General features: G+C 43.1%; 1 protein-coding gene across 1 annotated transcript in view; it reads right to left on the bottom strand.

Annotated features, from left to right (window-relative positions):
• The window catches only part of LOC147693216 (NACHT, LRR and PYD domains-containing protein 3-like), a 566,590-nt gene extending 548,922 nt beyond the window's left edge, over positions 1–17,668 (bottom strand). Inside the window, exon 1 of the mRNA XM_086933610.1 lies at positions 17,298–17,668. Within this exon, the coding sequence (XP_086789736.1) occupies positions 17,298–17,668 (371 nt within the window). The remainder of the gene's footprint in view (positions 1–17,297) is intronic.
• Between the last annotated feature and the right edge of the window lie 207 nt (positions 17,669–17,875).

The raw sequence follows: 17,875 nt of genomic DNA, 5'->3' as shown, positions 1-17,875 counted from the left end.
ACAAACAGCAGCAAAGGTGCACCACAAAACATAAAACAGTGAGTATAAACGACGTTTAAGCAACAATAAGAAGATATTCCTCGGAGATGTTTAGAGTTCTTCTTTGAATCTTTATTTTCAATCGGTAAAAAAGCACATACAGCCGACGCGTTTCGTCCCAAACTGGGACTTCTTCAGGGCTGTCGGTAAAAAGACATATATACATACAATCAATCTTTATGTACAAAAACCTCGACTTACAATTAAAAGTACATTAACAATGACGAAACATATTAAAAAACATTACTAACAAAAACGTGGAGCTTATACATGCATTTAATATTGGGGCTTTGGCCCTTCATCAATCATTTGCAGGGAAATGCGGGATGGCCTAAGACTATCTACATTATTTACAATTCAAGTATATCAAGTTACAATACAAGTCTGCATCGTCGGAGATTCGGGATGGCCTGTGAATATCTACAATATTTACAAGTCAAAATATGTAAAGTTACATTACAAATCTACATCGTCGGAGATTCCTTATACATCTTGCAGGGTTTCAAAGGAAGGAGGCGGAAGTGTATGCAAGCATACGACCCATGTAAATGGCCATAATACCAAGTGGATGGTAGAATGGAAAAAGGGGAAACCGGAGTGAGTTTAATATGTATATAATCTGAATCTGAGGGGAAACAAGGGAATACAGAGCAGGCAGCCCAAATTAAGGAAAAGGTGAATCCATAGGGGCAGAATGGTGTTATGGAAAAGGCTAGCCCAAAGTATGTCTTATGTTATAAGATGAGGGACCAAGCAAAGTCTAATCACCTAATTTTAACTGAGAAAACATCCCCATGGTCCAATGCCCTTTTACCTTTTAAAGTCAGTTGGACGTCGCATGTGTGAAAGAACATGTGAGGCAGCGGGGTCCAGGGGTCACCTTCCCGGCTAGTGTGATCCTGTTCTATAGTAGATCTCTCAGAGGCTGATTATATAAAATGAGTTCGTGGCTGGGGTACGAAAAGAGATGGAATATTTATTTATTTAACAACACCATACAATGTTAGTGTGTTAGTTAGACAACAAGTTGACAAAGTATAATGATCCTAATAATATCAGCCCGGCTAGGGAAATTGTGCTCCCTATCACCAGTCCAGTTCAAATAAGAGAAATAACTACTTACTATAGGTTTATTAGTGGTTAACAGTGGAAGAAGTGTCTTTGGAGTACTTGGGTGGTGTGGAAATTCATGTCACCTCGCTCAAAATGAGTGCTCAGTCCATTTGCTAAAAAGGATATAAAAGCGCGAAGAGCCAATTTGTAGCCTGTCCTAGGAATGGTGACATTACTGTACACACAAACTGTAGATCAAGTATTCAAAGATCACCTGCAAGAAAGTAAGTAACTTCCCCAATAATAGTTACCTGAGTCAAAGAAAGAACTGGTGTAGGACTGGAGGTCCTGTTAGTCCATTGGAAGAGGGAGTGGGCACTGTGTCCCAGTAGGCCTGTTAGATGAAAAGTGAATAAAATTCTGCTTAGAAAAAGAGTGTCTGACTCCAAGATTGAGAGTGTACAAAGTTCTGTAATGATTTCTATTAGTTGGTTCTATAAGTAGATAGAACCAGTCAGAGCATGGTCCCAAATATCCACTGCCCCGGGTTTGTGTAGATAACTATTAATAGGTTCTATGAGTTGGTAAGCCTAGTAAAAGCATGGTCCCAAATTTCTACTGCCCCAGGTTTGGAGTCTAGGATACATGTGCCCCCAACTAGACTTGACATGCTTTATTGCGCTATTGAAAGACAAAAGTATCTAAGCTGAAAAGACATCCTGAGTGGAAATTGCCAATAGTTTAAAAAAACGCTATCACTCAAAAAAAGGCAAAAAGGCCCTATCCCTAACCTAATCTGTGGGACATTAGCAATTCTGGCATGCCAGAAGTGGTCCACTGGCTACTTGCAGGCTAAAGTACTCACCGTTCTTGATAAAACGGCCGGCACCCATCCACCGCCCTCGACCCGATGACACATCCGTGGCGACGTCGTGTTCAAGTATTATGAGCCATTGCTGCTCATTATATAGCTAGAGTTAAAGGGTCTACACCTGTCAAAATTCCCGCCGGCGCGAACGAGCGCTGTACCTAGGGACAGAGGTTAAACGCGATACCATCTTGTGTAAGACGGGCGGCCATCTTGGAACGTCTAAGAAACGCATTGGTCTCCCTGATCGTCTTAGCCCGCCGTCTGTGGTGCTATCGTATTCCTATCCTATATATCGATCACTGTGATTTATTTAAGTAATATAAACTTCCTAAGATTTATGACCGCATTGGTTAAAGGACCCAGTGGTGTCGGAGATAAGTGTTAATATTCGTCGAGCGTGCACTCCGGTCCTTCGTATGGTGTAGAAACGGATCAGAAACCCGGTTTTTTGTATTTTTATATATTATTAAACAAAACAAATCCATCGTCAAGTGTGGAACCGAAGGCTTCCAATTCTGGTGCTGGGTCTGTCTATGCAAAGAGATGGCAGCCATATTGTAGTGTGCAAGACGGGTGCGTTATTCGAGCCATTGAACCCGATTTTAGAACAGATAAGTGACATACCCAGTATCCCCAATGTCATACTGGATAATCCGGTAAACCATAATTAATATGTTCATCAAAAACGTTAGCAAACAACATCGGAGGCGGTGCTTGGAAAGAATTACAATTAAACGCACAATAAGTCGGACAATTGTCCTATTGGTTTCTAAAATGTCCGGCGGTTTGAGCCAAGAAAGAAACCCGAAAGGGGAACTATCAGTAGTCTATATGGTGCGTATGGTCTAGCTCATGTAAGATGTACCACAAAAACGTGAAGAACGGATTGTAAAAGCGGCGGCCATTTCTGTCAGGGGAAAATATGTTCCAGAAAAAGGGTGAAGGTGAATGGTCAAGCGGAACCAGGGTTTATAGTCCCTCATGGGCATCAGTAACATGCGTTTACGGACTCTCAATGTAATTTTAGGGGTAAAGTTATTTCCAAAATCTCATCATTATTTTGATCGGGGGGACTGGCTTGTGTGCTGAAACTTGGTTTACATATAAGCAAACTACAGTCTAGCAGACAAGCGGGTGTAGAGACGTGTATTATTCAATATAGTTCTAGTGTTAGGTAGGGCAGGGGAAGGGGTCAGTGAGGTACCATCGTGTTCAATACCTATAGGGCATCTGCAAGTTGCGTTCAAATTCTCCAGATGAAGATACAATGTATTGTGTAATTACCATAAACAATCATACAGATAATTCAAGGGAGGACATACATAAATGCAACATTACAGTTTAAACATATGCAAACCATAATTTTCTTGTGAAAGACACATCAAGATAGGTCAAGCTGAGCAAGAGATTAATCTCAGACCTGTCTATAATCTGGAATGGTCTGTGAGTTGAAACCAGAGCAGCATAAGGCTTAGGGTGAACGATTACAGCAGGTTACTCTAGGAAATAGTGTAACTCATCTTCGGTGTTATGGCCGAGTTCTATACAGCATAGCCTGCATATCCAGCCCGCCTCCCGTTGCCTTAACGCCAGTTCTCTATTTCCTCCCCTTGGGTGTATAGGTTGGTGATCAATGCCCAAGAACCATAAGTTGTCTGTCTCTTTATGGTGTTCCTGCATATGGAAAGTCAGAGGATGTCTCATATCTCCATTCCGTCTTGCACGGACATGTTCCTGAATGCGGGTTTTCAAGGCTCTCTTGGTACTCCCAACATAGATCTTGTTGCAATCGCAACCCAAAATGTACACAACATATTTTGTGTTGCAGTTGATCAAGTGATCTATTGTGTAGGTTTTATTGGTATTGTATCGGAATTCTTTGGTTCTGTTTTTGCCCAGTGCGCACATGTTGCAATCGCTGCATGTGAAGAAGCCTTTAGTGGGGGCGGTTAGCCAATTGGTCGGTTTTTTGGACTCCACATAGCTAGGGCAGAGAATATTCCGAAGGTTTCTTCCTCTTCTATAGCATACTTTGGGTGTCCTAGTAACCGAATCCTGGAGGCTCGGTATCTCCGCAATCAGATGCCAATGCTTTCTTATGATGTTAAAAATAGTGCTGCTTTGGTCGGAGTATTGTGTGGTGAATGATAAGGGTCTGCTAGTATTTGAGGGCCTGACTTTAGGGATCAAGGTGCTTGTTCTAGACACATTTTGGACCTTTTTGTTGGCTTTCTCAAGGGTTTTTCTTGGATAGCCCCTTTCAAGAAAGCGTTTTTCCGTTTCCTGTATGTTATGTTGAAAGGAGGCATCCGTGCTGCAATTCCTGCGCATGCGGATCATTTCTCCATATGGAATATTCTCGACAACGTGTCGGGGATGGGCGCTCTCATAATGTAGGATGCTATTGCAGGCTGTCGCCTTGCGATGGGTACAACTCTGAATTTTATTGTTTTCTACAAAGAGATTAACATCCAGAAAGTGAAAATGAATGAGATGTCCCGTTGGTGGGATGGTACAACATTGGGCAAATATCTAGAGAATGAGAAAATTCCACGTGGGTTGAGAATACTTATTTTCCCCACGTTTGAAGACCTAGACACAGACCAACTAGAGGATTGGGAAAACAATTTACGGAACGCATCATTCACAATGATGCGGATCCTGATCAAGAATGCTGAAAAAAAGGGAGCCAAGGCCCAGCAAGAGATAGAAGAACTTGAAAAAGAGATAGCACAATCCGAACTAAAAGATGTGATAAAGAAAAACTACGCCATTTTAGACGGGGTGCTAGAAAAACACCAGATCTATCTTAGAGACAAGAAACTGAGGAAAATCAGGAGGGACGATAAAGATTATAGTGATGGGAGGGTTTACACCTTTTCCAAAAAATATGATAAGGTGAAAGTCCCAGGAGAAGGCAAAAGGCTGAGATCTGAGACCCCCGAATTAAGTTCGGCGAGCAGTATCACATCACTCTCATCTGCGGCAAGCTCAGCCTCCATGACTGAACCAATAAGTTCCAACATGACCGATATAAGGCCCAATAATTTTTTATTGGAGATGGAAAGGTGGAGGTTAGGGGCACGACTGGTTCACAAAGAACCCCAAAGACAAGACGGGGAGGGAGGAACTGGCAGAAACGTAAACAGAAATGCAAAGAAACCAAACCCAGAATCAGTGGAGAGAGTAACAAGGTCCAAAAAGAAGGGGAATCCTCCACAATAGCTAGCTTGGAGAGTGACAACACAGTGAAATCCATTGTGGTTAATCTATCAGAAAGAGCTCTAGATCAGGATGAAATTTCTGTACTTAAGGGTTTAGGATTTTGCCCCAACCAAATGGGTGGAGATGTCAATTTATTTGTTGATTTGATGAAATTTGTTCGACTTGTAAAACTCAAAGATCATTTTGCACGCAACCCCTCGAATCATGTCAATCAGAACAATGTTAACACTGTTATTGATTATACTGTTAATGAAATAAATACTTTACAAGCAATGATCTCTGTTGAACTTGACACGTCTGTTGACATTGAAAGTGTAAGGAATGAATTGGATGTTTTTGAGGATGTACACATCGAAAGTGGTTTGAAACCAAGATCCAAATTCACCCCCACTGGCACCCATCCAAACATAGATATCTTCCGAGAAAAGGTCAGCCTCGCTTTCCATCAAATGCTTGATAATCCTAAACGTGCTCCCCCGCCTAAATACAATCTCACCCGGTTAGAATCGGAAGCCCTGAAAAGACTCCAGTCAGAGGAAAAAATTGTCATCCGAGAGGCAGATAAGGGGGGGAATGTAGTTATTATGAATAAGGTTGACTACATGAATGAAATTTCCCGCCAGCTCTCTGATACCACTTGCTACACCAAACTTGGCCACAACCCCATTGAAACTCTTACATCCCATATAAATATGAAGCTCACAGAATGGCGTGAAATAGGCTTACTAAGTGCTGAGGAGTGCCAATACTTAACAGTAACAACCCCCTCCTACCCCTGCATATATATACTCCCCAAGATCCACAAGGGAGGCCCCTTTCCACCTGGCCGCCCCATTATTTCAGGAGTTAACTCACCCACGGAAAGGCTTTCTGAATATGTAGATACTTTCATCCAGCCTATGGTGCAGAACCTCCCTGCCTATATAAGAGACACTAAGTGTATTTTGGGCAAACTGGAGGGCTTCTCCTGGACAGACACCCTACACCTGGTCACCCTGGATGTAGTAGGGCTTTACACCTGCATTAAAAAAGAGTTTGGATTAAGAGCCCTGGAAACCTTTCTAGACAAACGTACAGCAGACCACTTGTCGCACAATGGTGTCCTCCTTGAGATTACAGAAATTATACTGTCTAAAAATTACTTCCTACATGATTCTGTGTGGTATCACCAAATACAGGGGACAGCCATGGGCTCCAAGTTTGCTCCCGCTTACGCCGGCCTTTTCATGGGCTGGTTCGAGCGGGAGCATGCATGGGGTCGCCATGCGGCCGCTTGGATGAATAACATCATCTTCTGGGGTAGGTACATCGATGATGTGATCATGATCTGGGATGGACCTACCCTGGACCTTTTGGATTACTTTGGTTACCTAAATGAAAACCCGTTTAATGTTCGCTTTACCATGACACACGACCAGAAAGCAATTGACTTTCTGGATGTTAATCTCTTTGTAGAAAACAATAAAATTCAGAGTTGTACCCATCGCAAGGCGACAGCCTGCAATAGCATCCTACATTATGAGAGCGCCCATCCCCGACACGTTGTCGAGAATATTCCATATGGAGAAATGATCCGCATGCGCAGGAATTGCAGCACGGATGCCTCCTTTCAACATAACATACAGGAAACGGAAAAACGCTTTCTTGAAAGGGGCTATCCAAGAAAAACCCTTGAGAAAGCCAACAAAAAGGTCCAAAATGTGTCTAGAACAAGCACCTTGATCCCTAAAGTCAGGCCCTCAAATACTAGCAGACCCTTATCATTCACCACACAATACTCCGACCAAAGCAGCACTATTTTTAACATCATAAGAAAGCATTGGCATCTGATTGCGGAGATACCGAGCCTCCAGGATTCGGTTACTAGGACACCCAAAGTATGCTATAGAAGAGGAAGAAACCTTCGGAATATTCTCTGCCCTAGCTATGTGGAGTCCAAAAAACGGACCAATTGGCTAACCGCCCCCACTAAAGGCTTCTTCACATGCAGCGATTGCAACATGTGCGCACTGGGCAAAAACAGAACCAAAGAATTCCGATACAATACCAATAAAACCTACACAATAGATCACTTGATCAACTGCAACACAAAATATGTTGTGTACATTTTGGGTTGCGATTGCAACAAGATCTATGTTGGGAGTACCAAGAGAGCCTTGAAAACCCGCATTCAGGAACATGTCCGTGCAAGACGGAATGGAGATATGAGACATCCTCTGACTTTCCATATGCAGGAACACCATAAAGAGACAGACAACTTATGGTTCTTGGGCATTGATCACCAACCTATACACCCAAGGGGAGGAAATAGAGAACTGGCGTTAAGGCAACGGGAGGCGGGCTGGATATGCAGGCTACGCTGTATAGAACTCGGCCATAACACCGAAGTTGAGTTACACTATTTCCTAGAGTAACCTGCTGTAATCGTTCACCCTAAGCCTTATGCTGCTCTGGTTTCAACTCACAGACCATTCCAGATTATAGACAGGTCTGAGATTAATCTCTTGCTCAGCTTGACCTATCTTGATGTGTCTTTCACAAGAAAATTATGGTTTGCATATGTTTAAACTGTAATGTTGCATTTATGTATGTCCTCCCTTGAATTATCTGTATGATTGTTTATGGTAATTACACAATACATTGTATCTTCATCTGGAGAATTTGAACGCAACTTGCAGATGCCCTATAGGTATTGAACACGATGGTACCTCACTGACCCCTTCCCCTGCCCTACCTAACACTAGAACTATATTGAATAATACACGTCTCTACACCCGCTTGTCTGCTAGACTGTAGTTTGCTTATATGTAAACCAAGTTTCAGCACACAAGCCCGTCCCCCCGATCAAAATAATGATGAGATTTTGGAAATAACTTTACCCCTAAAATTACATTGAGAGTCCGTAAACGCATGTTACTGATGCCCATGAGGGACTATAAACCCTGGTTCCGCTTGACCATTCACCTTCACCCTTTTTCTGGAACATATTTTCCCCTGACAGAAATGGCCGCCGCTTTTACAATCCGTTCTTCACGTTTTTGTGGTACATCTTACATGAGCTAGACCATACGCACCATATAGACTACTGATAGTTCCCCTTTCGGGTTTCTTTCTTGGCTCAAACCGCCGGACATTTTAGAAACCAATAGGACAATTGTCCGACTTATTGTGCGTTTAATTGTAATTCTTTCCAAGCACCGCCTCCGATGTTGTTTGCTAACGTTTTTGATGAACATATTAATTATGGCTTACCGGATTATCCAGTATGACATTGGGGATACTGGGTATGTCACTTATCTGTTCTAAAATCGGGTTCAATGGCTCGAATAACGCACCCGTCTTGCACACTACAATATGGCTGCCATCTCTTTGCATAGACAGACCCAGCACCAGAATTGGAAGCCTTCGGTTCCACACTTGACGATGGATTTGTTTTGTTTAATAATATATAAAAATACAAAAAAACGGGTTTCTGATCCGTTTCTACACCATACGAAGGACCGGAGTGCACGCTTGACGAATATTAACACTTATCTCCGACACCACTGGGTCCTTTAACCAATGCGGTCATAAATCTTAGGAAGTTTATATTACTTAAATAAATCACAGTGATTGATATATAGGATAGGAATACGATAGCACCACAGACGGCGGGCTAAGACGATCAGGGAGACCAATGCGTTTCTTAGACGTTCCAAGATGGCCGCCCGTCTTACACAAGATGGTATCGCGTTTAACCTCTGTCCCTAGGTACAGCGCTCGTTCGCGCCGGCGGGAATTTTGACAGGTGTAGACCCTTTAACTCTAGCTATATAATGAGCAGCAATGGCTCATAATACTTGAACACGACGTCGCCACGGGTGTGTCATCGGGTCGAGGGCGGTGGATGGGTGCCGGCCGTTTTATCAAGAACGGTGAGTACTTTAGCCTGCAAGTAGCCAGTGGACCACTTCTGGCATGCCAGAATTGCTAATGTCCCACAGATTAGGTTAGGGATAGGGCCTTTTTGCCTTTTTTTGAGTGATAGCGTTTTTTTAAACTATTGGCAATTTCCACTCAGGATGTCTTTTCAGCTTAGATACTTTTGTCTTTCAATAGCGCAATAAAGCATGTCAAGTCTAGTTGGGGGCACATGTATCCTAGACTCCAAACCTGGGGCAGTAGAAATTTGGGACCATGCTTTTACTAGGCTTACCAACTCATAGAACCTATTAATAGTTATCTACACAAACCCGGGGCAGTGGATATTTGGGACCATGCTCTGACTGGTTCTATCTACTTATAGAACCAACTAATAGAAATCATTACAGAACTTTGTACACTCTCAATCTTGGAGTCAGACACTCTTTTTCTAAGCAGAATTTTATTCACTTTTCATCTAACAGGCCTACTGGGACACAGTGCCCACTCCCTCTTCCAATGGACTAACAGGACCTCCAGTCCTACACCAGTTCTTTCTTTGACTCAGGTAACTATTATTGGGGAAGTTACTTACTTTCTTGCAGGTGATCTTTGAATACTTGATCTACAGTTTGTGTGTACAGTAATGTCACCATTCCTAGGACAGGCTACAAATTGGCTCTTCACGCTTTTATATCCTTTTTAGCAAATGGACTGAGCACTCATTTTGAGCGAGGTGACATGAATTTCCACACCACCCAAGTACTCCAAAGACACTTCTTCCACTGTTAACCACTAATAAACCTATAGTAAGTAGTTATTTCTCTTATTTGAACTGGACTGGTGATAGGGAGCACAATTTCCCTAGCCGGGCTGATATTATTAGGATCATTATACTTTGTCAACTTGTTGTCTAACTAACACACTAACATTGTATGGTGTTGTTAAATAAATAAATATTCCATCTCTTTTCGTACCCCAGCCACGAACTCATTTTATATAATCAGCCTCTGAGAGATCTACTATAGAACAGGATCACACTAGCCGGGAAGGTGACCCCTGGACCCCGCTGCCTCACATGTTCTTTCACACATGCGACGTCCAACTGACTTTAAAAGGTAAAAGGGCATTGGACCATGGGGATGTTTTCTCAGTTAAAATTAGGTGATTAGACTTTGCTTGGTCCCTCATCTTATAACATAAGACATACTTTGGGCTAGCCTTTTCCATAACACCATTCTGCCCCTATGGATTCACCTTTTCCTTAATTTGGGCTGCCTGCTCTGTATTCCCTTGTTTCCCCTCAGATTCAGATTATATACATATTAAACTCACTCCGGTTTCCCCTTTTTCCATTCTACCATCCACTTGGTATTATGGCCATTTACATGGGTCGTATGCTTGCATACACTTCCGCCTCCTTCCTTTGAAACCCTGCAAGATGTATAAGGAATCTCCGACGATGTAGATTTGTAATGTAACTTTACATATTTTGACTTGTAAATATTGTAGATATTCACAGGCCATCCCGAATCTCCGACGATGCAGACTTGTATTGTAACTTGATATACTTGAATTGTAAATAATGTAGATAGTCTTAGGCCATCCCGCATTTCCCTGCAAATGATTGATGAAGGGCCAAAGCCCCAATATTAAATGCATGTATAAGCTCCACGTTTTTGTTAGTAATGTTTTTTAATATGTTTCGTCATTGTTAATGTACTTTTAATTGTAAGTCGAGGTTTTTGTACATAAAGATTGATTGTATGTATATATGTCTTTTTACCGACAGCCCTGAAGAAGTCCCAGTTTGTGACGAAACGCGTCGGCTGTATGTGCTTTTTTACCGATTGAAAATAAAGATTCAAAGAAGAACTCTAAACATCTCCGAGGAATATCTTCTTATTGTTGCTTAAACGTCGTTTATACTCACTGTTTTATGTTTTGTGGTGTACCTTTGCTGCTGTTTGTTCTGAATTAGAATTCCCTAGGGAATAGGCACGGTGTTGATGGGTGCCATTCAGTGTGCACACAACCCCCTTATTTAAACTTAAGGGTTAAGATACCTCACGAGGGAAAGGTAGTCAGGTGCTTACTTCAGGTAGGGTCCATCATTTATTCAGTTTTTCCAAATCTTAAACATGTCTGATACCAGTGGCATCACACATGTATTTAAGATGATTTTTCCGGGACTGTTAGCACCCTTTGAAACAGTTCTGGGCATTTTCCCGAATTTTGTTCATTCATTTTTCGGCAGCCTGCCTCTTTTTTTGGGACTCGTAGCAGGAATTTTATTTTTGATCCTTGTGCTTCGAAATGGCAAGCCAAGCCACAGACAAGACTCCAGCAACGATGGTAGAAACAATCCTAGCTATACGCTACCGGGACCGCATCACTAAAGTCCTCGGATTTGCCCGGCTAAGACATCTAAGTACAACTTGGTTTCTTTCATTCAGACCAATCTGGCAAGATTGCATCTTACCTGTGCTTCGATGTATGCTATGCGGAGAAGAATGTGTGTTGGACGTTTGCCTTACATACCATCAGCAGTACCAATGGATATAGATACCCTGCTAGGTCCAGTAACGACTCATACATCGTGTTGTCCCCAGCGGCTACCTATTCTGATGACGGCATTCGTTGAGACTTCACCACTACGAGTAGGTGGCGGTGGAGTACGAGATGAAAGCAGCACCACACAGGTACAACCTTCTGTGAGCATAGCTGATCCTGACATCGATGATAGCAATCATTCTCACATATGCACAATTTCAGCATTTTTGAACTTGGTCGAACTCACCTGATGTTGTAGACCAATTTTTTGCAAGTCTGTCTGATATGACGTTCTCCCCTGAACAACGAGAATAACTTTTAAAAACAACAAGCATACAGCGTTCCCTGAACTCTGAATTCGGCCTTCAGTTTTGATAAACAAAAGCTACTGAAAACATTTGGAACTATTTTTTACCCTGAAAGCGAAATTAATTTTTTTTCACTTCCAAAATATTTACCCTTTTTTCTGGCACATAGTACTCTGCTTAAAGTAGAACTATTCTTAGAGAACAGAGCTTCTATTTTAGGAACTCTAGAGACAATATTTTACCTCAGCCTCTAGCACATGTACAGCATTTGTATAAATATGTGATGAAATGGTCTCGACCTTCTTTTCTGCATTTAGAGCCATTTCATGTGTAATTTTCGCAATTCATTCAGCTGATATATATATATATGCATTTAACTGAATGATAGCACTGCTTGAAAAGCGTACAGCACCAATACTCATTTTTGTGTATTTACCATATACCATTTTAAATGCTAATTATGTATTTTTGGGTGGGTTGAAAAACACACATGCATCGTTATATGTTTAATATTGCTTAGTTTTTTAGTAATGATGGACATTAGTACCTGGAGTGGGTGTTGTGTTTCTATCTAGGACCCTAATTCGATATATTCCCAATTTATGCCCTTATGTGGTTATAATAAATAATATCCTTATAAAGGCATAAGAATTATATCCATATTTAGTAATAGCCCATGCAGTCCAAATACGGCAAGGCTACTCCCCTAGACACCTAGAAAGTACAACGCGTTCTTTAAACAAACCAAGCCTCCAGCAGCCCGGGAAATCCCCCTGCTCTTGTTTTGATTTGCAATAGAACTCCTAGAGTCCAGAAAGAACTGTTAGTTCTTAGTGACGTCTTATGTCCAACCTTACATCAAACCCGGCACCTTTCAGGTATAAATATACCAACGTTGCCTTAAGCAAAGACACCGTGATTTGGAGCAGAGCGGCTATCTACTTGCCCGAAGCCCAGCTGATGCGAGAGCCGAAGGAAGCCGCCCCTCCCTTTTGACGCACTGAGAAAGACGCTGTCTTTTTCTCCAGCCGAGAAAATCCAGCTCCGGTGTTTCCAGTCACCCTCGCGGGTTGCTGGGAGATCGAGTCCTGAGAGAGAGATACAAGGCCTCCTACATTCTATTACCAAGGTACGGAGCCGACTAAATCCTTAAGAGAATTCTTGATTCAGATTCCTTGGCAAAAAACCAACTTAACTTAAAACTGCAACTTACTTACTCCTTCCCACGTATTAAGCTTAGGTCAGGTACAACGGGGTAGGCGTATCTTAGAAGCACCAGTTGAGTACGTCAGTCAATGTTTTTATGTATGTATATATTTTATCCATTTTTAAAGTATCATATGGCTAAGAAACCATATCAATGCTTTTACAGTATTATTTTATAATACTCCTTTTACTGTACGCACTTTACTTCATGATAAGTATTGCAATTGTGGCAATTCATTTCTCTTGCATGAGAAAGAAGACTGCTCAATAAATAACACCTTTTTTTTAAAACGTCCGTCTCTCTATTTCTCTGCACTCTGGTGAAACTAAGTATGCACGATTGACTGAGTGAAATAACCGTCTATTGTTTTCACACAACTCTAGAGATACACTCTTTATTCTGAGGGAGCAAAGTTGTCATGTTTATGCGGTTGTCAGAAACTAATCCCTTCTTGTCTAAATCAGGAGAATTAACTCTTTCCTGAACATTCGAGAAAGTTTCTAGTGACCTCTGAGCTAGCTGGCAAAACTAACTAAGTCTAATATAGTCAGTAGAGACCTAGTCGACCTCAGTCCTACGTCTACACTGCTGTTTATATTATTCCAATACGCAGAGCCTATTGGGAATATAGGGGCCGATTCACAGAACTAACTTAAGACAAAATCTTAAACTTACTACTTTTGATTTTCACAGAAGTTAGGATTTTGTCTTAAGTCTGTCTTAAGTCTGTCTTAAGACAAACTTAAGACAAAATCCTAACTTCTGTGAATACCAAAAGTAGTAAGTTTAGGATTTTGTCTTAAGTTAGTTCTGTGAATCGGGCCCATAGGAACTACACTACAATAGATGTAAGTCACACCTACATCAGACCTTACAGCCCTAAGTCAGGTTGCATTATATTACATGGGAAGACATATTTGCATGAGCAGATGTGCCCTTGGGTGTACAAGTCAATTCCTGGACACTTCCAGTGAACAGGGAAGCCATCTTGAGCAAATGTACTAGGCACTGGGGATTACGAGTTCACCAGCTACATGATGGCTTCACTGAAACCAGAGATGTCTAGTATCAAACATCTCGTATTATTAAACCCACACTGATTCCAGTGGTGGATCTGTTAACCCCTTCGGTGCTCATGACGAGCTCAGCTCGTCATGGCATATATCTCTCAGGTGCTCATGACGAGCTGAGCTCGTCATGACCACACCCGTTTTTATTATGGCCCAGCACAGCAGGGGAATAGCTCCAGCAGACAAGGTGTTAATACATGCACACAGAGGGCACCTTAGAATTGCTCCCTGAAAACCTACCAACCTCTAGTATGCTGGCTGACTGGTGAAGACCAGCCTGCTACCACAGACAGGTTTCTGACCCTGTGCAGGTGAGAGCCCGCACTCTCTCAGAGGAGAAACAAAGCCTGCCTCTGCTGCCTTTGATATGCGACCCCTGGCTTCCCTAAAACAGGGAAAATGCCATCCCCTGCCAAGGGCCCATTTGGCACAAGTACAGGTGGAAAAATTAGCTAGTTAGTTGGACTACCTTGGTTTTTGGTGGAATTAGGTTCTCTGGGTCGGGTTATGCCCACTTCCCACACGGATGTATGACGTTACAACGCATACTTTTACTCCGCATACCATTACAACGCGGTATTTACAACGCATACCGTTACAACGCATAGCGCTTTGGGGTGCTGGATAGTGGTAAGTATAATTTACTATTCTAACTCCAGTCCCCGTGGACCCTAGGGAAGGTGTTGGATAGTAAATTAAACTTACCTCTTATCCTAGAGCGCCCCCCAGCGCAATGCGTTGTAATGGTATGCGGAGTAATGCCTGCGTTGTAGTGGTAGTGCGTTGTAAAAATTGCGTTGTAACAGGTGCATACCTTCCCACACTAAGTAGTCATATAGGGGGTAGAGTCACCCCAAAGGTGACCAGCCCATTGCTACTACCTGTCACTCCCCTTTACACCCCATAATTGAGTATTTAGGGGGCACCCTTCATGCCAGGAAATCAGATTAGACAGACCCAGAAGAAGAGGATGAAGAAGAACTGCATAAACAAGAACTGAAAACTTGCTGTGGACTTTTTCGTGCCAAACCTTGCCTGACTGCACCAGTCTCATCAATCATGAAGAAACCGACTCGTCCTGCAGCTGAGCATCTACCAAGAACCCCAATAGACTGCCAGCCCTTCGCAAATTGCCAACAACCTCCCTTGGAGTAGAGCAGCTACACCATGGAAGTCCACAGGCACCGAAAGAGCAGAGTCCGGTTTACCGTGCGGCTGCTCCCCAGTCGCACTGACACAGCAGACCCCAATGAAGAGGTCACAAGGCTCCTGGAGGTCAGACCCATTTCCCTACCAAGTGAGAGAATGCCAGGACAATTCAGAGTCGCGCAGCTCCAAAATACCCAGAGTACCGGACCCCTTGCAGCAATCAAAGCCTGTTTGAGTCCAATCAGGACACCAACAACACGGAGACAAAGCACCCATTGAGGGACATCAGCACCACAGAGACCGTCTTCCAGAGTGGCCCAGCTGTCCTGATTTTTGCACCCTCAACTGGTGCGACTGACAACAGCAAGGACCTACAATGCACCAGCCCAGCCGATCTAACCCCTCTGCACCCGAGCGGCCCATTACGGGTACTCGAGAACTGACTGTGCTGCCTTGCTCCCCGGACCCTTGTGAACTGAGCCCCCATTGGGAGTTCCTGGACTTGTCCCCAAGACCCTCTATGCAGCTAGTTTTAGGTGCTCCACCTCTCTCCTTCAGTGTAGCGCGTAAGGTTACCAACCCGACCAGCACCTCTGCACCCCGACTCCCCAGGGCAGGTGCACTCTAACTGCTGGCAGTACTTTTGACCTTACTGCCCACCACCTTAAGACCTGAAGGGGACCCCCGAAACCTACTGCAAGTACCTGTATACCGTATATGTCTTTTTCTCTCATCAGAAAGCATTACGTGTAAAGACGCATTTAAGAGAACATTCTACTTACCTCTGAAAATCTATATCTCAAAACGTACTTACTTTGTATCAACATTTTTATAAAAAATTAAAATATGACTTATTTTTCTAAATTGGTCTCAAATTTATTTTTGAGTGTGTGTCTAATTGAATGCCTCTGTGAGTACAACAAATGCTTAGCACAACCCTCTGATAAGCCTAAACTGTTCACCCACGCTTCCACAACAGAGAGCCTTTAGTGTTATCATTTTTGCCTTTATCAGCCAATAAGAGAACCACTGGACTCTCTGCACAGTGTACTTCATTTTAGTGCACTATATAGTGAGCCAGCCTCCTACAGACAGTCACATGGGCACCTGGGTACGGCATTCCAGACAGACGATGTGAAGTAGACAAACGTCCGGCCACCAAACGTGGCTGTCCTGATGCGAGGAATAAAAAAGTAAGGTCCTGATTCACAAAGGTGATTCACACTTTTGAGTAATTTACACTTTTGAGTAATTTACACTTCTGAGTAAGTTTACTACTTTTTGACAATTCACAAAATCCTATCATAACTTGAGTTGTATTTCTTTCCACTACGCTTTCAGCTGTCTCCCCCCTGCTGCCCCCCCCCCTGCTGCGTCCTCCTACCTCTCACGTTTAACGCACGCTTAGAGCAAATGGTAAATGTACGCATTATGTCAGACAAAACTGGGAATGCCCCATGTAATTCCAGTCCGCACTGTAATCCCTACTCCATGGGGATTAACTCATGATAACAGGAATTCCATGGGGAAATGGCCCCCCTAGTCCTGAATCTGGACACTACAACTTTCTTTATGGGGTTCCTCTAAACTTCTATCGGGACTACGGGGCCTCGACGAGGCAGTTTGCGAAATATGAATTCGCTCCACAGAAGGTGAGCCGCGCCCCCCTCACAGCAGCATAGGGGGGGACAGTCACTGCAGCCACGGAAGTGCCACGAAACAAAGTGCCGAGCGTGGCGCAGCGAAGTGCAATACAAGATAACGCCAAGCACAGCCTCAAACCCAATGCTCCGCCAAAGGTACAATGTGATTTCCTGTGTTTTATGCAGCGCATCCCTGACAGGAAGTCCCATGCTACCATTTTTTAAAATCTTTACTCTAAGACACAGAGATGTTGAAATATGTGAAATGGAGAGACTTACGTAAGTGTGGAACATTTCATTAAAAGCGGCTGCAGCGCTCGGACGTCCTCACGACTCACTGTAACATCCCGCAGCTCAACGCTCTCGACTTCTGAGCGCTTTAAACAGAACGCGAGGGCTCTGAAATCCACGGCACTCATCTCTCGCGCCATCGCACTGCGTGTTATACTCAAGTGTTTCACAAAGTCCGGGCCCTTTTTCCCAAACTTGTCATCTTGGGTCTCGTACACACAGTGGAATACGTCCATGGTGCGACTGGTGAGGTCAGTTCTTTCTTGCTTTAGTATTTCCATGATCCAGGCCTGGTCGACTTTCACCCCCTCCAGTTTCACTGTATTGAGAAGGCCGGACAGAAAGCACAGGGTCAGCATCAAGGGATTACATTCCGATACTCCAGGCCATGCATAAAACTCCTGTTTGTGAGGGATCGGATTTGAACCTTAAACTCATAATTAAAGCCATTGTCTAGTGATCACCCCCACATTTTCATACCCACTGCTAGATAAGATGACAGACACAATCCTTGCTCTTCACAAACACATGAATGGAATGAACAAACACAGACTGCAAGATCACAC

Source organism: Lissotriton vulgaris, chromosome 8, assembly GCF_964263255.1.
Source record: "Lissotriton vulgaris chromosome 8, aLisVul1.2, whole genome shotgun sequence".
Lineage (NCBI taxonomy): Eukaryota > Metazoa > Chordata > Amphibia > Caudata > Salamandridae > Lissotriton > Lissotriton vulgaris.
This window is presented reverse-complemented; position numbering and strand designations above follow the sequence as displayed.